This window comes from Terrapene carolina, unplaced genomic scaffold (assembly GCF_002925995.2).
Source record: "Terrapene carolina triunguis isolate 2854851 unplaced genomic scaffold, T_m_triunguis-2.0 Scaffold88, whole genome shotgun sequence".
Classification (NCBI taxonomy): Eukaryota; Metazoa; Chordata; order Testudines; family Emydidae; genus Terrapene; species Terrapene triunguis.
Genome location: NW_020664439.1, coordinates 26,864,083 through 26,887,094, shown reverse-complemented (window position 1 = coordinate 26,887,094; position 23,012 = coordinate 26,864,083). Strand labels below are relative to the sequence as shown.

Sequence of the window (23,012 nt, the reverse complement as noted above, 5' to 3'; positions counted from 1 at the left end):
AAGGAGCTGGGGTTGCAGTGGGGCAAGAGGGGAATTATAAATGGGGCCAGTGACCGGCGGGGGCGCTGCCGCAGAGCGGAGAGTAGTTCCAGCAGACGGCCAGAGGCGGCGCTGCTCCGTGGCAGGGTGTGGAATGCTATTAAACGGAGCGGCCTCGTTTGACCCAAACGTCACCTGCCTCCCCACCAATGGGATGGGACCACGCCTGCTAGGCGCGGCAGACGCGAGATTTCCGCTTTTTTCCCCTCGGAGGAAGCTTTGTGCTGGCGAGTATTTCCGGGGGAGCCATTACAGGACGGACCCAACCGGGCAGGGGAGCCGGAACTACTGCGCTGAAGCCCATTGATAGCACCCGGGGGGGCTTGGTGAGCAGCCAGCGGCCGGTGCCGGACGGGAGCGGGGCGACTCCTCCGCGAAGATCCCGCGTTAGGCGAGAGGAGCCGTAAAGGGGAGCGACACCCGCCCCCGCGCGTAGTCGCTGACCGACCTCCCCCCCCCCCCCCCCCCCCGCGCGGGGCCCCCCCCCCCCCCCCCCCCCCCCCCCCCGGCGGAGCGGTGGCCCCCTCGCAGCGCATACACTTCCCGGCAAGGGGAAGAGCTGAACTTCCTTGTGCCTTCTCGCCCCGAAAGAGGTGACCCACGGAGTGAAGACTTGATCCCCCCAAGCCTGGCGAGCAGAGGGCACTGATACTCCCCTGCTCTGTGGTGGGGAAAGCTGAGCAGCCCCCTGCCTTGAAAGCCTGTGCCTGGGCGCGAGGAGAGTTGCGTATGCCCATCCCGCGTTGGCCTGCGGTGGGCAGAGCTGGGAACTTGCCTCCCAAGTGACTTGCAGTGGGCAGGAGCTGCTCTTTGCCACTGTAAGATTGTTGGGGAACAGTGGATCCCCTGTCCAAAAAAAATCCGGACTTCGTGTGCAACATGAGCCCAACCATCTCTTACAAGGACAGCAGCCGGCAGCGCCGGCCTGGCAGCTACCACCAGTCCATGGACATGGAGATCAAGCCTCCACCACCAGCTCTGTACATGGATAATCACACTGAAAGACTAGGAGAAGATGACACAGAGGCACTGCTCCAGGAGCATAACTCACCATCCTACATGGTGCCCCGGGGATATCGGGCAGAACTGGGTAGTATCCTGCTCCTCCTTTTTCTCTATGTACTACAGGGTATCCCATTGGGGCTGGCAGGCAGCATCCCACTCATCTTGCAGAGCAAGAATGTCAGCTATAAGGACCAGGCTTTTTTCAGCTTTGTCTTTTGGCCTTTCAGTCTCAAGCTGCTTTGGGCCCCATTGGTGGATGCAGTTTATTTCAAGAGCTTTGGCCGCCGCAAGTCCTGGCTTGTGCCCACTCAGTACATCCTGGGGTTTTTTATGATGTACCTGTCCACACAGGTAGACTTCCTGTTAGGCGATGTGGAGGGCAAGAGTCCTGATGTGGTGGCCCTCACCGTGACTTTCTTTTTGTTTGAGTTCCTGGCCGCCACACAGGACATTGCCGTGGATGGCTGGGCACTGACTATGTTGTCCCGGGAAAATGTGGGCTATGCTTCCACTTGTAACTCTGTTGGCCAAACAGCTGGTTATTTTTTGGGAAATGTCTTGTTTTTGGCCCTTGAATCTGCCTCCTTCTGTAACAAATATTTGCGGTTTCAACCTCAACCCAAAGGAATTGTTACCCTTTCAGGTATCATCTATACTATATTGAAATTCAAATCATGATAGTGGTAATGGATTTTGGAACCTTCGATCTCTGTTTGTTTTAAAGGTTTGAATGTTATTCAGGTTGAAAATGACGGGAAATTGTTTGGTCTAGGTGAAATGTGGGGTCTTAATCTAGGTCCCAGTGGATAAATGAGTGCAATTGGCAATCTCTGTAAAGAGGCTAAGAGGGAAGGTCACTACCCCTTAAATTTAGAGGTCATTTTTCTAGCTCAGGGTTAAGGCATGCAAAATGTTTTGGGGAAACTTTGAAGTGTCATTACCTGTGCTTTTATAAGTATAGAGGAATTTCAGGGTATGTCTTCACTCCCCGCCGTATCGGCGGATAGCAATCGATTTATCCGGGATCGATATATGGCGTCTTAACGAGACGCGATATATTGATCCCTGAATGCGCTCACCGTCAACTCCAGAACTCCACCAGAGCGAGTGGCGGTAGCGCAGTCGACGGGGGAGCCGCGGCCGTCGATCCCGCGCCGTGTGGACCCCAGGTAATTCGATCCAAGATACTTCGACTTTCGACTTCAGCTACGCTATTCCTTTTATGGTAGCCCCAAAAATATAAATGTTCAGGACTAGATATGCTAAGAATCTTTCAAGCCATATTAGTGGAAACGTAAATAACTATATGTTTTTTAAAAAACAACAACTCCTCCTTCCTGCAAAACAGAGTATCCCTGAATCATGACATAAAAGCCAGTGGTATTGTCAGTCACTAGGCTCTGCGTTTTTGTTATTAGGTATATGTAGGCTGCATTTATTATGTATGTTGCCCAGGAATTTCAGAAGTTGTTAAAGCATAGATGTTTCGTATGTGCTGTGACAAGCTTGACCATTGGCAACTAAATTTTCCAAGGAACTTGGATAGCTCAGAGGATCAGAACTGGGAACTGTTCCAGGTCACTAGTCCAGTGTGGCCATGGTTGGTAGTGAACTGAAACTTTTAACATGGGTTGGCTATTTGAGTTGGATAGTCACTCTTCATTTGTCGCTATATCACAAAAACACCACCACATTTGGCACCCCATATGGCAGCCTCAGCAGAGAGGCTAAAGAACCTGAACTCTCCTCTAGGGATGGGCTTTCCAATTAAGAGTTAACAGAGGTTCATGCTGACTGTGTTCTGTGGATAAATGGGGGATGTCAGTCTGCAGGGTGTTGAGCTGGTCCCTTACCCAGGCACTAAAATTCTCATGGTTAGTTATTTATTTATTTATTTATTTATAGTTAATGAATGCTAATTTATATAGGAAAAATACTATCATATAGTGACAGTACTGCTCTGGGTGTTGCATACATGCCAACAGGCTTGTGTGTACACTTACCAAATGGAACTACATTTCCATGGTTTGGCACTCTGTCGTTTTCTACCCTGCAGCTTCCTTGTTTCCCCAGTTCTGACACTTTCCTGGCTCCTTCCACCATGATTTTGTGACAGGTTTTGTTCTCCGTCCAAGAGTTGCTGAATAAGGTTGTGTGCTCCTGCTTTGTTAAGGAGGTTCAGTTCTGCTCCACATACCCACATTGTTCAGGTCATCTTAGTTTACATGAACCGTATTATTTACAAAAGAGATCTGTGACTGTTACGGAAGCATTCATAAAGAAAATAACCAAACCTGTTCAACTTGTCCTTGAATGCTAAATTGGATGATGGTGGGAAAGGCAAGTTATCTGGATACACTTAATCATCAGCTAGGGAAATTTACATTTCTTAATGTTTAATCTCTCATCAAAATAAAATTTACACTAATTTAGGTTTAGAAATAACACTTCTTTAATTAGTGTACTTACTTGGAAGTAATCAATGTCTTAAATGTTTGCACTAGCAAGAAACCGTAGTCATTTATTGGTTGGACATAATTTTAATGACTGTATAATAGGATTCATAAGGATGATTAGATTAATAACTGCTTAATTGCCCCAATATGTTTCACTGAACTTTTATCATCATGGAATACTGTCACTGAGTGTAATTCATTTATATGCTCTCCTAAATACAGGCTTATTATTATTAGCCTTTAAGTGATATTTTTAAAAAGATTTTTCACATTTTTCCCCATCTGCATACTGATCAGCAGTGGACATTTTGGATGGAAGGATATGTTACTTTTACCAAATTAAATTTAAGCTTTCCAATCTTAATTAACAGTTCATTGATTTTTCGTTTGTTTCTGCATACTTTTCTTAGATAAACTAATCACTGCGGCTGGTGCAAATTGAGAGTATTGACTTGATTAGAAGCATGTGTATAAAATAGGAATATCTTTGTGATTACAGCTTTGAGCATTATCTCAATCCTAGTAAATTGGTCTGTTATCACTGCAGTAGCAACTCTCTGCCCTGTGGCACCTTTTTGCAGTATTACCACAGTGCAGTTTTTGTACGTGCTGTCAAGTTGTTGTGCCTGCACAATGAAAACTGATACTTTACATCATATAAAAGATCATTTGAGGTCCCTATGTTTTTTTCTGGAGGAGGAGGAATCTAGGAAGTTGACTAACTAAATCAACAATGCAGGCTTGTCAAACCACATGGCCTTTTCTATTTTATTGAAATATTTGAAGCATTATGGAAGCAGCAAATAGGAGAAAACAGTTTAAATTACCTTCTTCTCTCCCCTCTGACCCAGAAATACTAAGCTGTGGTAAAGATGTGCTGTCTAGGTCCTTCATGCTTTGTACTGGCTAGTTATGTCAGGGGCCTCTCTGGCCGTTGGAGTTGTCAGGAATCAGGAGGACATAAGGGTGGCTTAAGGCTGCCTTACCCTTTTCCCTGTCTATCCTACACCTCTGAGAGGCACAGTACAGAATATCATCCTAGGTGAATTAATTTACAGTACTTGATTGTTTTAATAATTCAGAAAGTTACCAATCTTTTCCTTCCTTCTAAAACAAAATCTATTAATATAATTCCCCCTCCAATGACAGTGCAAGTATTGTAGTGTAGTGACTTTTTAATTGACTGTTTTGTACCATCTTTCATCTGTGGATCTTACGCACTTTAAACTTAAATCCTTGTGATATAGGTAAATATAATCCTCATTTTGTTGGTGTAGAACTGAGGCACAGAGAAGTTATACTGTGTATCCTTGAGCTAATGTCAGTGATAGAACCAAGAATGACATTCAGAATTCTCATTTTCCCATTCCGTTCTCTAACCACTACACAGTGCTTTTTCCTTAAAGTATTTTGAGCTCTTCTAGGATAAAAGGCTGTATATACATTTAAAATTCCTTAAATGCTTATATTTTTATTTCATTTTTACCCCAGATTCTTCTCCCCAACATGCTCACTGAACTAACAAATATACAAAACATCCCTGTAATGACACCAGTTTGCCATTTTCCCTCCAGGTAAAGTGGAGAACAAACAGTGACAGATTTAGGAACGTTTTATGTTCGTTTTGGGGGTTACATGAGTTTTAATGCTATTGCTACTCATGATTGGTATGATTGTAATTCCCATTTACTATTACTATTTACTAGGTATCTGTGTATATTCTTGAAGAATAAGTCAATTTCCCATATTGAGCTGCTAATTAACAATGTAGACAGTGATATATTTGAATTATGATGAGGTAATTTAATTTCAGATTTCCTATTTTTCTGGGGAGCTGTCTTCTTAATAACTACTACTTTAGTGGCCCTCTTGAAAAAGGAAAACAAGGAAGTAACACCATCAAAAGAAGAAACAAAAGGCATCACTGATACATACAAACTGCTCTTCTCAATAGTAAGAATGCCAGCAGTTCTTACTTTCTGTGTCCTGATTTTAACAGCAAAAGTGAGTAAATATACTTATGAATAATAATTGATAACATGTGGGCCATGTTTTCAAACTGTATTCACCTTTCATGGCAGAAAAGGGATTTTTTTTTTCACAGTTTACATGTTGCAGATTATCTAAAGTGTGCATAAAACATGTTTTTGAGTAGAGTTGTACAAAAGACTTGCATCTAAACCTCCTGTTTTTAATGTTTTGATATGAATTAGGTACATTGTTTACAATATGTAAAGACATTTTTTAAAATTAGAGTTGCAACACGATTTTCTTTGGGGTTTGTGTGAACTTCTGATTGTATCTCCAGTATATTGGCAAGGCTGTTTCCTCTAATTTGGAATTCTAAAATCTAACCTGCAATTTGGAGAATACTTGGTATTTGTAGGGTCTTTGGAATTCTGTGGCACTGTAGATTTAATTTCTGTGGCAAACAAAATTGTGCAATGTAGGTTTCCGTAGTTTTATATTGATAGTCTTCATTGTTACCTGCAGCATTCATATGACCAGGAAATTTGTTGCTGCTTTTAACTTTCTCAGTATGGCCTTGATACTACAACGAGCAGTGTGCAAGTGCAGAAGTCCTCCCATGCAGAATTTGCAACAGGACTGGATCTATATTTGGAAGTGAACTATAGGGGGAAAAAGGCAAATTGTAGTTCATTTTAAGTGCCAAACTACTCAGCATTAATATTTGGAGAAATGTAATTTTGATAGTCTAGCAAAGGTTGTCATTGGCTTTCAGGTTTTTATTCTCTTTATAACTTACATTGCAGGTTGGCTTCTCAGCAGCGGATGCAGTAACAGGACTTAAATTGGTGGAAGAAGGAGTACCTAAAGAACACTTAGCTCTACTAGCTGTTCCAATAGTACCTTTACAGATAATATTGCCTCTGATCATCAGCAAATACACAGCAGGTCCACAGCCACTGAACACATTTTACAAAGCTATGCCTTTTAGGTAAAAAAGTAGATGATAGATTTTTACTTTCCATGTTTATACAATGTATGTGAATTGTATAGTCTGAATAAATAAAAATAATGTGAAGGTTGTACTTTTCAAACATACAGACATAAAGAAATAGACAAGTTAAGATTCTCATAGTAAACTTGCCCACATTTCAGGGCCCAATTTTTCCCTCCAATACATCTGTGCAACTTCTGGTGAAGCCAGTTAGTGTTGGGCATGTATATTTGAAATCAGAATTGTGCTTCTTTTGCTTTAAGCAAGATGTACATCTGACAGTACAGAGTGATATTCTTCCACCCTTACTCAAGTAGTACCTTACTCTCCAATTTTTTTCACTAAGGTCAGTGGCTGTATTTGTATAGCAAGGTACTTCTCAGTGTAAGGATGGCAAAATCTGGCCCATAACTAGTAATCCAAAATATTTCATCTGCTAAATCCTACTTGATATACTCATGCTAGTAGTCCCATATACCTCATTGGGTTCAGTTGTGAGAATAAGGGAAACGGTTGTCAGCCTGTTTATGCAATATGGGTGCATCAAAGATGAGAAACTTAACGTTTGCGTTTTGTCTCTTAAATGTCTAAAATTGTCACACTGTAGTCTAGTTGTTAATACATTTTTAAATTTTAGAAAAAGGGAATTAGATTCTGCTGATTTCACTGTGTACTTCCATGGTTGCAGCACTGTCAAACAAATGGAACTCCACAGTGATGCAACAGCACAAACCCCATCTATGCAACTAATAGCAATATTGTGTATTTGTTGTTCAGTAATTTGATAAATACCAAAATTTCAATTTTCTGCATATTTTCAGCCATTTTTTTCAGGATATATATGTATAAAAGTCTTACTCTTTTTTCCTGCAGTTTAAAAAAGGTATCTCTTTTGCTCTTGAATAACTCAAAAGTGAGTAAATAGTTTTTGCTCCAAATTTAAAAAAACAGACAGACCCTTAGCTAAATTGTGTGGTTGTTTTCACCCAAAAGCTCATTACTTTCAGAAAAGTTCTCATTTGAAAATGGAGAGGGTTATTTCTGGAGACTTTCCATAACCTTAGCTATACCATTCACTGCCAAGCAAAACTAGCTTAGTGTGAAATGTTTACAACTTCAGTTGCTTTTATATTTATATGTATTCAAATGAATTTAAAAACAGTTTGTGTCTATCTTATAATCATTTTAGGTATACTTTAAATAAGTTTTTACTATAATCTTTCAGATACATTGATTCATATCACTAACTATTTTAAAAAGCATCTTTGCTCACACATGAATGCTGTAGGTTTTCCAAGTTATGCAGTGATTCATGCCTACATATTTAAATTCAGAAGCTAGAATTAAAGGCTCTTCCCTTTTGTTACAGGTTACTGATAGGCTTGGAATTTGCTCTTTTGGTTTGGTGGACTCCTAAAGTACAACATGAAGGAGGATTTCCGATCTATTACTATATTGTGGTGTTGCTGAGTTATGCTTTACATCAGGTAACAAGTTGCTACATTTTGTTGTCATAAAGAGAGAATTTTTCTGCAGGGGGTATGAATGGACTATCTTTATAACTCATTCTCTTGTAAAAATATAATTATCTGGCTTTGTCCTCATCTTAATTATACTGGCACTCTTATAATGGGAGATTGAAATAAAGTTATAAAATGGAGTTAGCTAATAAATAGGATTATGAGATGGAGTTAACTGAATAACCAAACCCATACAGTAGAACAGATCAATCAGCCTGCTCATAGGATTTCTCTTTGCTCTAGTGTGGTGCATCAGAGATTTTCTGCCACACTTTTATTCGCTAGATCAGCTTTTTTCCTCCAGAAATTATTTTTCTGAAAGTGAGCTAAAGAAACCCATTTGAATGGGAGTCGGGGGAACCATTTGCCTTTGAGTCTGACCAACACGATGATCACGTAGTTCCATAAAAGTACACAGAAATTAATGTGAGATCCCTGCCCTAAAAAGCATATAAAGTTGCATTTTATTGACTGTTAGGAATAGCACAATGGGTTGAATACAAAGCCTGTTGACTTCAGTGTGCTTTGAAACGGGGCCAGTGTTTGTGAACTCTCTTTGAAATCTGATTGACAACTCTATATTTATTAAAGCATATTCAATTTGATCTGTCATACCTGAAATCTATTTCAGATAACTCCAAAATATCTGAGGCTGGGTCTACATATGTCTGAGCCAAAGCAAATAGCAAGATTTCCTCCTGTTGTTGAATGCAGACAAATCCTGACCACAAAGAAACTTTTCTAGTGATTAACTGCACAGATCTCTAGAAGAAGAACAGCAATAATATAAAATAAATGTTACTATATTTCAAGTAATTTGTTTTTAGATTAAAAACAGTTAAGAATAATTGAATCAATTTTATTATTTTTTCCCCATCAGATTACGTTGTACAGCATGTATGTTGCTATAATGGCTTTCAATGCCAAAGTTAGTGATCCACTGATTGGAGGAACATATATGACACTTCTAAATACTGTGTCGAATCTGGGAGGAAACTGGCCCGCCACGGTAGCTCTTTGGCTTGTTGATCCACTTACAGTGAAAGAGTGTATAGGCGCACAGGAACAGAGTTGTGGAACTACAGCTGCTGCAGAAGTAAGTTTGGAAAGTGTGATGGTCTCCACTCTGATGTTGTCTAAATATTATAATAATGGTTTCTCTTACTGTGTCTTGCACATTCAAAGGCCTTCAAAATGTCTCAGAGAATCATAGAAGATGAGGGTTTGAAGAGACCTCAGGAGGTCATCTAGTCCAACCCCCTGCTCAAGGCAGGACCAACACGGACTAAATCATTCCAGCCAGGGCTTTGTCAAGCCAGGCCCTAAAAACCTCTAAGAATGGAGATTCCACCACGTCCCTAGGTAACCCATTCCAGTGCTTCACCACCCTCCGAGTGAAATAATGTTTCCTAATATTCAACCTAGACCTCCCCCACTGCAACTTGAGACCATTGTTCCTTGTTCTGTCATCTGCCAGTACTGAGAACAGCTGACCTCCATCCTCATTGGAACCCCCCTTTAGGTAGTTGAAGGCTGCTATCAAAAATCTTTTCTGCAGACTAAATAACCTCAGTTCCCTCAGCCTCTCCTCGTAAGCCATGTGCCCCAGCCCCCTGATCATTTTCGTTGCCCTCCACTGGACTCTCTCCAATTTGTCCACATCCTTTCTGTAGTGGGGGGCCCAAAACTGGACACACTACTCCAGATGTGGTCTCACCAGTGCTGAATAGAGGGGAATAATCACTTCCCTCAATCTGCTGGCTCCTACTAATGCAGCCCAGTATGCCGTTAGCCTTCTTGGCAACAAGTGCACACTACTGACTCATATCCAGCTTCTCATTCACTGTAATCCCCAGGTCCTTTTCTGCAGAACTGCTGCTTATCCAGTCAGTCCCCAGCCTGTAGCGGTGCATGGGATTCTTCCGTCCTAAGTGCAGGATTCTGCACTTATCCTTGTTGAATTTCATCAGATTTCTTTTGGCCCAATCCTCCAATTTGTCTAGGTCACTCTGGACCCTATCCCTACCCAGGTCCAGTTGCTTTTTATATTAAACTTCCACTAATATGAAGTTTGATTTTTTTTTTCTACTGAATCTACTGTTCAGTTATTAAACACACACATATGGTCCTGTTAGAAAACTACATCTTCAGGATGTTTACTTCTTTCTTTATAGGGGAGAGGGAGGAGACTTCTCAGGGATGCGGTGAAAGACTGGATTAGTAGCAGGAGTACAGAGGATGTGGTTGCACCCCTCAAGCCTGGGTGGACCAGGATTTTTTACAGTTTGGAATGTTGTGATTAGGTGCTTTTTATTTATTTTTGGCAGGATATTTCTCCCCACCCCCATATTTCTTTTCCCCTTTTTCCTCCTCAGTGGGTTTTCTGTTTTATCACCTTCTGATTCTTTCTAATTTGCCTTTTTCTTTACTCCCCCCATTTTCGAACATCCCTTCTTCCTGACCATATGATGTTTCACTGCTTCTAGAGCAGTGAAATTGACTCCACTCCCACTCTCTCTAATGCTCTCGTGGATGTTCTGTAGAATAGAACGCGCTGTGCTACTGCACACAGAGTAGAGCAAAACAGCATAAGCACAACGAAAGAAATTTGGGGAAATGAGGACTTCAAATTCACGTCTTTGCTGAAGCAAGAAATAACTGGCATCTTGTAACTCACTTGCTTTAGTCAAACCCCTTGGTTTTTTGCTCATGGCTCAAACTTCACCATAGAATGCTCTTATGTATTTAGAATACTGTTTGGGCTGTAGAAGCATACCGATTTCACAAAGCATTCTAGGGATATAAATATTGGATCCAAACAATAGGTATGGAGCAAAGCAGGATTTCTTTGAACCATAGCAACTCTCCATTCTGGAAAAAATTGATTCCAGCTCTGAGAAATCTGAGATTCCTGGGTATACCTCTCTTCATTCCTGTTACTAATTAGATCTCCCATCCTCTCGCCCTCCTCCCTGAAGTAGGTGAGTGAATCTCTTCCTCCTCCAGTCTGTTTCCATGTCTCCCCCATTTGTATCGCTTCCTTTTGCTTCCCTGACCACATGTTGCTGGTCTGGACAGCACTTCAGAGAAGGGAGTTTGCTTTCAGTACTTTCTCATTCCTGTTAAATGCATAGTGACTGCACTGAATTTGCACTATAAACACTTTTTGGGGGGGGGGGAGGGAGGAGGGAGAGAAGTGTTTTTTAAAAGGTCTAAGGAAACATGCCCAAGATGTGCTCCATAGGCATAGCCATAGATACCAACAATAGTTGTAGACAAAATGAATACATAATGTTGTAGATCTGCAGACAATATAATAAGAGGTCTGTAATACAGTATAATGCAAGAGTGTGACTTCTGAAATATGAACATTTTTTCATGGGCTTTGGAATACTGATTGCAATTTTTCTATCTGTATGCAATGCACAAGCTGGGCATAGTGGTTTTTGGTGGTTTTTTGGGTTACTGAATTGATCCCCAAGGCCCATATGCCCCCATCATCAAAAGCACATGAGGAGAGAAGGCAATTTAATAAACTCTGCAGGGTTGTTGACCATCCAAGAGGAGGGAGTGAATAATGAAGTGGAATCCAAAGATCTGTGGGTAATGGAGCCCCCAACTGAGAAGATCATAGTTGTTACTCATGGTTAGCTCACTGCCCCATAAAGAGGGATTCTCTGACTAAGGTTTCCCCTCTGTGTTCCTCATACTCATGTTCACATTGAATGCCAGCCTATGGCTGCCCTCTGTGACCCTACTCTGGAGGAGGGAACACCGATAACTGTGGCAGTTGCTACTGCTGGAAGCAGCACTGACTCTGCATGAGTCTTGGTGTAGATACTTTATTGTATTGGGGAAGATATACCTCTCTGTGTGGCTCGTCGTCCTGTCCTGATCCCACCATTTTTCTTGGCCAAGAAACTAATGGTTTTTTTTGCGGGGGAGAGGGGGTACGGAAGGGGAAAAGGCAACTATGAAGGGTAGCATAATTGGGCATCTAAAATGTGTGCTTATATAAAATATAGTTAGATAACAGCAAAAGTCCTTTCTATATTTGAATGTTAAGCACTTGTCTCACTGTAAAGAAATACCGGTCAAATGTTTCAATTGTTTAATAAATATGTTTGTTTCTCTCACAGCTCTGTACAAAACTTGGTGGCTCTTGTGTTACGACCCTGGATGGTTATTATGTAGAATCCATAATATGCGTTGCTCTGGGATTTGTCTGGTGGTTCCTTCTTGGGCCAAAACTTAAAAAGCTGCAAGATGAAGGACAATCTTCATGGAAATGCAAGAGGACCAATTGATGTAATTTAAATACTGGATGGAACTAGCAAGTCGTTAGAGCTTAGTTTTAGTGCAGAGACATTTCATACTCATTAAACAGGAGTATACATATTTTTAAAATGCCAAATGGTTGGGAAAACTAAGACCACTAAAAGTGGCATTTGTGTATGCAATACCATTTGCTCTATGTGAAAATCTAGTTAAGGTCAGAAAAGTAATTCTCAAAAATGGCAAGTTTGTACTACACATTTATATCCTCTAGCTTCAGAGTCATGGCTGCCTTTATCTGTTTAGACCAGCAACACTTAAATTGCAGTGCAGTAGCTATAGACGAGCAAACTGTTCCACGTGTATATATCAAAATCAGCATTTTCAGCTAAGTTGTGCTCTCTTTTTAAAAAAAGAAAGTTAAGCAGAAACAATTTTGGCTTGAACAATTAACAAGTTGGCCTTGGGAGTGCTGTAATTTAAAAGAATATTTAATTTGTAAACTAAGCATATATAAAATAGCAGTGATTGAGGAAGAATAAATGTAGAACACACATGTCATTTTCTTATCACTTTCCTGACCACAACCACACTTCAATGGATGAAACAGTGTGTTTAAAAGCCTCTTTTAAATGTATTTTCTGGCTTTTATAAGCTTTAAAGATTTATAAGAAACAATATTTTTTATAGATTTGAAAGGTAATGCTTTTTAATTTATTGTCTCTTCTTGTTTCAAGGCACTTTGTTTCAAATAGTAGATCAGTTTTTTTGCAGTAAAAGTAGTATGAGGTGGGATTTATGTGATGAGTGCTGCACAGTGCCCTTAGTAAGCCTTGAGTGTTGAAGGGTCAGATCGAGTGTTGAAGTTTTTGTGTGTTAAAGGCTAAGCTTCAAAATAATAAAAGCTGGCATAATCCTTACTGGGTTCTGTTTGCATTTGTGAGGGAGAAATGTGACTGGCTGTGTAGTTCTTGTATTACGTGAGAATTGGAACATACAGATTAAAAAATGAGTGAGAAGTCATAAACATTTATGTATAGTCTAAAGAGAAGGGTGAACAAAAGACATTCAGTGCCTTTGAAAGATGTAGTCTGTGGTGATGATAAAATTGCTCATTACAGCACATTAACCGGTTAAGAAATAGGTTGTAACTAACTGTACAAACAAGATATGTTGCATCATCTATAACAATTCCTTCAAAAACTCATAATCTGGTACTTTCTAATTGAGACTTGCTTGCTACATTCATTATCAGCAGATGAATTAATTTCTTGAGTGCCTTAGTTATGCACAGCGTGCTGTATATCCAATGAAAAGGCACTTGTGTATTTTGTTGGAGGTATGTTATACATCATTACTTCAATTGAATAATATTAAAAATACCTTTTTAAAGGTGATAGGTTAATATCTGATTCTCTATAATACTCAATTAAATATCAGATGTTCCACCTGTCTTGTGTGCTTTTAATATTTTTAAAGAAAACCATTTTTTTGCTGACATAAATTAACATTAATTCTTGATTCTAATTGAATTAGGATTAAACATAATGGTAGGGTTTTTATTCAGGTCTGGGGAGTAAAAGATTATTGGTAACAGTTGGGAGAGAAGGGTGGGTGGGTTGGTTGGTTTGTTTGAGTACCAAAGATTGCTCCCCTACCTCCTCCCACCCCCCTTGCCACCCTCACCCACAATAAAAAAATAAGCTTGCATTTGGCTGGATGTCAGCAGGGAACACAGAAGCGCAGAATTGAGACATAGCTGGAGTTATGAACTCCAGTTTCCTCTTGCTGCAGTGTGTTGGTCCAGTTTAACAATAGCATATTATCCGTATCTTAATTCTCTTAAAATAACTGATTAAGAAATCAAGCCTACTGACTTGAATATAAAAGCACAGCTCTCGCATGAAATATTTTCATTTTCCAAAATCTTTAAGATAAAGTTTAAATTATTTGGGTTAATTTAAATCCATTGCTGTCTGCTGGATAAGTGCAAACAGAACATACTGCCAGCTTTAGTAGCATAGAAAAGCAGTTGTCAGTTTTCAGCCATGACCAAAAGTCCTCTAATGGCTTGAATATGGCTTTTACTTTTTGCCTGCTTTTGCAAAAACTTATGGACTGCAGAATATATACAACTAAATGCAGACATTTTTCCAGTTGGCCCTCCTTTTGCAATTCTGTATTATTGTTTTTACATGTGCCAAGATGATTCTTATTAATAAAATATTTTGTATTTGAAGTAGCTTAATCATCAGAGCAACTTTGCAATTTCTAAATAAAACCTAAAACCAAAATCAATAGTAAAACAAAGTAATGTATTTGAAATGTACTTTCTTTAGGTAAAAGACATAGTTTAATAACTACTTTCAGTGTCTGGTCTGTCAAATGAAGGAATATCTTGTGCTGTGTTTTAACATAGCTTAAATTGGAAATGCTGCAGTTATAACGTTTGAGTGGCAGATTGCTAAATGATCCTGTTAACGGTACATGCTTTCTCTCTCATAAAGAGGAATACATCTAGACGTGCACAGATTTCAACTGGCATGATGAGAAAACTTATTACTTAATATTTAAATGGGAAATTGGAGAAAGTGAAGCACATTCTAGGTACTATTATGTGGAAACATTGCATAATGTAAATGGGTAAATATATTGCCTCTTAGTCAATAGATGTTTTATGGCACCAAGTAAATAAACTTTTTTCCCCAGCATACCTAGGGAGCATCATGACTAGTGATCTTTGGACATGGGCACATCTAGCTCATTAGTCTGAATCTAGTTCTGGATTGAAGTGATCAAAAGTCATTATCATTTATCGTCTATAATAAGGATATCAGCCAAATAAGTTGGTGTTCTCAGACCCTTTCTTAGTAGGTAGGTGGTCTTGTCATAAATATCAAGCACTCTTGTTTGGCAGTCACAGCAAAGAGCTGAAGGATTGATGGGCCATGTAAACTGAAGTTATCTCTCCAGAACAGAGTTGAGGTGCATTGGTTGGGCAGTGTGGGAATGTTCTTGTATCCATTTTGTAAAGAGATTTTTTTATTATTATTATTCTAATGCTGTCAGTCCAATACCCTTTCACAAGCATTTAAACTTTTTCCCCTTTTTAAATTAACAATTAGTGTCTCAAGTTGCTTAGAAATACTTTATTCTTTACTAGCACTCAAGTAGATTAGGCTTGAGTGCTAGTAAAGAATAAGACTTTTGTCATCTACCAATAATAGCAGAGTTTTCTGCAAAGTTGTAATATTTCATTGTAGTTTTGTGAAATTACATTGAAAGCTACCTGAAAACAAACACCCCAGTGATCTGAAATATGGTATAAATATATAACTGACTGATAAAGGATGGTGTAGAGATCTCGAGTCTTGATAAAACAGAACAGGGAGATGTTAGACTGGGGTTTCTCAATTTTTATGAGCCAGGCCCCCTCCGCCCCCCAACTTTTTTTAATATTGAAGCCTTGCTTCACAAAATGGGATTTTCTAATATAATCAGGATGGAACTGGAGCTATTAATGTATTGATTCTAATAAAGGAGATGCAACTTTACATAAATCAGACAGCAAGATCAACAGACTAATTGTGCATAGGCTAGGAAACCTTGTAAAAGCATTAACCTTAATACCCACAAAGTTTTCAGGGCAGTATTTCTCAATGTCAGCATCGAAGAGTGCTAGTGGGTGCTGCAACCCTGTGTGCCAGGTCACAATGTGACTTATCAAATTTGGCCCCCAGATGACCCTCTGTCATGATGAAGGGGTGGCCAACCCGAATTTGAGTGGCTGCAATCCTGTGTGTCAAGTCACAATGTTGCTCACTCATGTTGTCGTAATGCCACTCATTCAAATTTGGCCTGGCCCTCCCTCATGACTGAGGGGTGGCCAAGCAAAATTTGAGTGAGTGGCACTGTGACACTGTGAATGAGTAAGAAGACCTGCTGCTGGCCCCACCCCTATGTTGAGAACTGCTGTTACACAGCCTATGTAACAGAATGGATCTTATTGCATTAATCCAACAAACTTTTTAGGATTCAATCCTGCAACGTGCTGAGCACCTTTAACTCCCATTTGAAGACTGTAGGAGTTGAGGGTTTGCAGCATCTTGCACGAATACTCAGAATCTTGCAGGACCAGTCAGAGTACTTAACATAACCAATTTTGCACATTATCTAAAGCTATGGCAAAGAGATGCTTTGAAGGCTGTCTGTACATGGTTGGGTGTGTGATATTTTATAACTTATTAAATATTGTTCTGATATAAGTCACTACCTTGTAATTCTATCATGAAAAATCCAGGTTTAGAGGGTTTATATTTTGTGAACTCAGCTTGATTTCCCCCCCCCCCCACTACATGTTAATTGAAATGTTGTAAAATGTTCAAACTTAATACAAATTTCAAAGAACATTTTTTCCAGTGAAAATCCTATAATACACGGTAACTTCTAGTTCATGTTACTAGATCTAAGAGGCTGAAATCCGTTGTGTGAAACATTTTAAATTTGAACCTTCTACATAGCATTAAAAGGTTCTTGATACAGGAACACGAACACTCTTTTTTTATTGTTGCCTTGGTTTATAAGTTTGACTGAACTCTGTACTGTATCTGAAATGTCAGGACCATATTGGTATTGTCTAATGTACTGCTTTTTTCTGAAGAAGCCTACAATTGGTAATTTGAGATAAAGAACTGTAAGATATAAAAGTGGACCATTGGTGTGTTATGATTACTTCTGTACTGTTTACACAATTCTTAATGAAAGCTGGTAGAATGTAATGCATAAATGAACCTCTTCAAATTTAGCACTGGGGAGACGCAATTTCAGCAGTTGGCTGATATCCAGGAACTCTGGTTAAGAATGAATTTATTATGAAATTCAGTTACTGTTTGAATTATTATTGCAAAAACAATAATATATGTGTATGCTGGAATATTTCAAGAAACATGTTTTTCTATTAAGTGTACTGTCCTGGAGATACATGTTGTTAAATGGGGAGATTTAATAATTCTATGTAGTTTGCTTATGATACAAGAGAAATAAAACACACACTACCATTTTAAATTATTGTTTAAAGTAAATTAAAGTGAATATTAATCTTGTTAAACTGGAACAAAACTACATTGGAACCATAACTAAAATGCCCAGGGACCATTGCAAATGGCTGATTTTATTTAAAGTTACCTCCAAATCAGTTTTGCTAAAATGGAAAAACTATTGTTTTAAAAAATATTTTTGTTAAAGGATTTATTTTTGTTTGTAATGCTGTAGCTATGTTGGTCCCAGGATATGAGAGAGACAAGGTGGATGAGGTAATATCTTTTCCTGGATCAACTTCTGCTGGTGGAAGGGACGAGCTTTTGAGTGTCAGAGTTCTTCAACCTGAGGAAGAGCTCTGTGAAACTTGAAAGCTTGTCCCTTCCACCAACAGAAGTTGGTCCAGGAAAAGATATTACCTCACCCACCTTGTGTCTCTGAGTTTATGATGTCCTGTTCTGGGACTCTTAAAATTTGTTCACAAGACAAGACACTAGATGGTTACTTCCTTGCTCATCATTAACATATGAATTTATGGAAACTTTAGACTGGAAGATCTTTGGACTTATTTCAATAATGTGATGCTACAATTTCAATGGTTTTTTTTTAAATTTATTTTGTGGATTTCACTTTGTTTTGCAATGAAAGCATTTCTTGAAATACTTTTTTTGTTTTTCAAATAAAGGATAATTAAATACATACTTGGTGGTAACTGGTATTGTACACCACTGAATAGTAGAAATTGGTAGTGCAAATGCACTTGTATTACATACAGCAGTTGTTGTGGTGTCTTTCTAAGACCCTATGTTTCCAAATTGCCAAAATTCTTTCTGCCAATCTCTCTGAGCTTCAAATTATTCCTAAAAGAATTTCGGTTCTACTTCCCTTCCCCTAACTTGTGGATGGGTGGAGAAAATTAAAGGACTGTTACAATGATGTTAATCAAGATTAACTTTGAAATCAATGAAGTTGCAGTGTTGTAAAAACATTGTGAGAATAACAAAGCCTGAACTTCTGAATGCTCTGTAGCATTATGGTGGTTAGGGGAGCAGCCAGTATCTATCTGTCTAGTACATACCTACAGTATTAGATTGGTCTTTCCCCGTTGGTGGGTAGATTCTACTCTTTATACTATTACTCTAAACCAGTGGGTCTCAGCCTTTTCAGACTACTGTACCCCTTTCAGGAGTCTGATTTGTCTTGTGTACCCCAAGTTTCATCTCACTTAAAAGCTACTTGCTTATAAAATCAGACATCAAAATTCAAAAATGCCACAGCACGCTATTACTGAAAAATTGCTTACTTTCTCATTTTGTCTATATGAAATTTTATTTTGTACTGACTTCACTAGTGCTCTTATGTAGCCTGTTGTAAAACTAGGCAAATATCTAGATGAGTTGATGTACCCCCCTAGAAGACCTCTATGTACCCCCAGTTGAGAACCACTGCTCTAAAACATACTCTTCATAGCTCTTCTAAAAGCAAAGCTATAGCTTTTAAAGATGACCTGTGATGCCCCTTTTCCTTTTTGTTGCTTTATCCTGTATACAGGTCTGAGAGGTATTTTTAAAGCTCTTTTTCTCCTGCTCGTTTACCATAGAAATATCAGGAGCATAAATTTTTTCTTAGTTTTGTTGGAGTTGTTCTTGGACCAGAGAAGTGGAGTGGGAGTTTTCTGTGCTTAATTGACAAAGGTGGGTGGTGGTAGATGGGTGGGTGGAATCTCTGACAGAGTAATCTTTCAACAGTTTGTCCAGTGTTTGAGTTAAATAACCACTAACAAAAAACAAATAGTTCTAAATATATTATATATCCTATCACGTCTCAGTTCCTTGGTTCCTGAGATATCATAATCCTATTATTTCTCCAGTCCTGCACAGAATCTCCCTGGAAGATGGGATAGACAACATTTGAATTTGTGTGTGTGTATGGGGACTGGGGGGGGAGGAATATTTTGGTCTCCTTTATAGAACCATAGGACGGGAAGAGACCTTGAGAGGTCATCTAGTCCAGTCCCCTGCACTCTTGGCAGGACTAAGTATTATCTAGACCAGGGGTGGGCAAACTACAGCTTGTGGGCCACATCCGGCCCATGGGACCGTCCTGCCTGGCCCCTGAGCTCCTGGCCCAGGAGGCTGGCCCCTCCCCTGCTGTTCCCCCTCGCCTGCAGCCCACTCGCTCCGCCGCTGGCGCAATGCTCTGGGTGGTGGGGCTGTGAGCTCCTGGGGCAGTGCAGCTGCAGAGCCCGGCCTGACCCGGTGCTGCGTGGTGGGAGCGTGGCCCGGCTCCAGGCGGGTGGCGCAGCTGTAGCGCTACCAGCCACCCGTGCTCCAGGCAGCGTGATAAGGGGGCAGGGAGCGGGCGGGGGGGTTGGGTAGAGGGCAGGGGAGTTTGGGGTGATGGTCGGAGTGGGGGTGTGGATGGTGGTTGGGTGGGAAATGGGGTTGAATGGGTGCAGGTATTCCAGGGGGATGGTCAGGAAGGAGGGGGGTTGTATGGGCTGGTGGGGGACAGGGAGAAGGGGTGGTTGGATGGGGCAGGGGTCCTGGGGGGGCATCAGAAATGAGAAGAGGGGTTGGATGGGGTGGTGGGGGTCCGGGGGCAGTCAGGGAACAGGGAGTGGGGGTGTGTGGATGGGGCAGGGGTCCCAGAGGGGCTGTCAGGGAACGGGGGGGTTGGATGGGGCTGGAGTCCTGGGGGGGGGCATGACCTCCTCCCCTAACTGGCCCTCCATACAATTTACAAAACTCAATGCGGCCCTCAGGCCAAAAAGTTTGCCCGCCCCTGATCTAGACCATTCCTGACAGGTATTTGTCTAACCTGCTCTTAAAAATCTCCAATGATGGAGATTCCATATTTATGTATTGTAAAGATGCCAAAAAAGGACAAAGATGCTATAGCTTTCTCTGCAGGTAACTTTAAAAGTAGCTGTTTATACTTTGCAATAGGATGCTGGAGTTTTTCTGTAGCCCAGTATCTCCCACAATTCTGGACATCTGGGCTGCGCCTCTTCATTCTGCTGCTCTGGGAGGCGGATGAAAATTTTGGTACTGTGTGCTCTGGCCACACCCCTTCTGCTTCTGCCCATTGCCAGTTTCTCTGCCTCTGCGGCAGCGGTCATTTGGTGGTTTGATTGCTCCTGCCTCTGTTCGTTTATTATTTTAATTTTTACCCTGTTTTGGAGCAGGGGCGATCATTTTTTCTTTTTAGCTTCCTTCTTCTTGTCCATGGGTCCACATGTGTGATTTAACCCACCCTGAGACTTGGCTCCAGCATCTCCCTGCCAGCTCCTCTTCCCCTATACAGGCATGACAGAGCAGCCAAAAAAGCACCAGGTTAAATCCAAGCAGTGCTATTTGTGAAGCAGCCTTCCCGGCTTAGCAGATGCTGAGTTCCAGCCTGCACCCACTGAGCTAATCCAACTCCGTAAGGTCCTGAGGCTCTGAATCAGACGAGCATGTGGGGTTCCTCCCACCAAAGCAGACATGTCTCCAGCATGGGGAAAAATGGACCAGGAATCCGGGAGCAAAGCAGGGAGTGGCTCCAAAGATGACGAGGATTCCACTCAGCTGACTCGGGTAACTCCTGGAGAACAAAGAGGGGAGACTTATGGGGGCACAAACACTCACCCATTTGATCTTAAAGGTCCTTATTGCTCTGGGAAAAGAGGCAAGGCTCATAATCATCCCCTCTTCTTCTCAATTTGACCTGGAGGTCTCTGACAATGCATCCCCACACACCTCCCAGGTGGAATGGGACCTAGCGGGGAAGAATTCAAAGAGCAATCTTTTGAGAAGGCTTTAGGCCCTCAAGAAGGCAAGTCCCAAAAAACCTCACCAAAGCTGCAGTAGAGCTACTACACTCCCAACGTGTACAAAAAGATCTAAGAAATTTTAAAAAGGAGGAGAGGAGAAACCAGATATCCAGGAGGTAGGAGTCCTCTGACTTTTCCTTCTCCCTCCTCTGCTGATGAATGTGAGCTGCTGGACTCTGAATCTGAACTGGACCAGGAAAATATACAGCAGGGATTTTTTTTTCTCCCTGAGAAGTTTGAGATAATGTCTCTATGATTCAAATTCAATAACACCCATGGGCTCCTGAGAGGTAAGCCTCAGACTAAATTTCTCCCCACAAAATCCTCCCTTGAGGCTGCAATACTTTCCACTCCTCCTTTTGAGGAAGTGATCAGGGACAAATGGAACAAGCCTGAAAAGGACAAGCACATTAACAAGAGCAACGTCAGGCTCTATAAAAGTCAGGTATCCAAGGTTGATGCTTTATAGTGTTTCTAGCAAGGAGGGATGTGTCCTTGGAAGGGGCGTTCTACCCTAAGGACCCTGTGGATAGAAAAGTGGAGGTCGCTCTCAAAAAAAGACTTTGAGGCTTCCTCAGCTACCTTCAGGGTGTCCCTAGCAGCAAGGGCATCTCTCCCCTAGCTGGAAGATCTCAGAGCCCTAAAGAACAGAGATCATCCACACTTAAGTTGCATTTTAAAGAGAGTCTCCCTAACAACTGCCTCAATGGATTCAATGAGGCTTTCAGTGTGAACTATGGCACCACCTGTGGCTCCAACAGAATTCCTGTCATGATGTTTCCTGATCTTTGACAGCTTCTAAAGACAATCAAACTTGATCAATTATAGGGGCAGGACAGAAAACTTTTAACTATTATTTTCTATTTCCTTTTCTTATGACACACTAGTTTCCTGGTCCTTCCTACAACCTATACTGCCTTGAACTGTCACCTTCCTTAATGGTGAACTCTCCAGTTAACTATGCCATGGCTACCCCTTGTGTGGACTCATTTACTACTTCTTGACTGAAAGGACAGCTGTAATATGAAATTGCAATGATAAAAGAAGAGAAGGTAAGACAGAAAACAGGGAATTCTCAACATTTTTAAGAGAATGAAGTCTCCTCAGTTAAAAAAACATTTTCAAATGTTTCAATCTGATTTTCAAAAAGTTGATGGAGACTCTTAGGAATTTCTCCTAGTGTGTGTCTGCCTGTCTAATTGAATTTTAAAGTCCTTTCCTTCCATTGTGATATAACAGCCACTAAAACTAGTACACTTAATGTATATGTGAATTTCTTAGAAGTTTATAGTCTTAAGCTGTGTTTCTCATGCAGACTGCATCGAAGGTTTGTGGAATGATCTATGCGTATCTGTTTGTTCATTAATTAGGCTTGGTCTACACTACAGAGTTAGATTGACATAAGGCAGCTTATGTCAAAAGGCGTAGGGCTTATGTCAGTGTAGTTAGGGCTATGCAGTAGTTCCTTCCATCAGCTGTTGGCTGTCTTGTCAATGTCACAGCTCCAGCCATCTTCCCCCTCAGCTCCTGTTTGGGAGCAGGGAGGCGAGAAGCCCCTGGCAGTTCCCCTGCTTCTGGCAGGGAGTGCTGGGGGGCAGCTGGACTCCCAGCGGGGAGCTGTGTGGAACTGAGAATCCTGACTCAGCCCGCCACACTGCCCCTCTTCAGTTGGTGGAAGTGCTCCTGGTGAGGAAGCACACCACCAACAGATGGAGGGTAGTGTGGACATCAGCCACTGCAGTAATTACTATGGTCGCTGTAAGTCAACCTAACATAGGGTTGACTTAAGATTGTAGTGTAGACATTATATTGTATTTTGCATGTAACAGACCATCCCATGCAAAAACAAACTATATAATGAAAATAGAATAAAAAACACATAAGGCATGGGCCCTATGAGTCCT

At 40.9% G+C, this 23,012-nt stretch overlaps 1 protein-coding gene across 1 annotated transcript; it reads left to right on the top strand.

Annotated features, from left to right (window-relative positions):
- The first annotated feature begins 579 nt into the window (after window positions 1–579).
- On the top strand, window positions 580–15,218 carry SLC33A1 (solute carrier family 33 member 1). Its single transcript, XM_024192689.3, has 6 exons — window positions 580–1,687; window positions 5,314–5,504; window positions 6,275–6,459; window positions 7,832–7,949; window positions 8,863–9,078; window positions 12,122–15,218. Exons 1-6 carry the CDS (start codon window positions 919–921, stop codon window positions 12,287–12,289), a joined length of 1,647 nt encoding a protein of 548 aa, XP_024048457.1. The 5' UTR covers window positions 580–918; the 3' UTR covers window positions 12,290–15,218.
- Window positions 15,219–23,012: the final 7,794 nt, after the last annotated feature.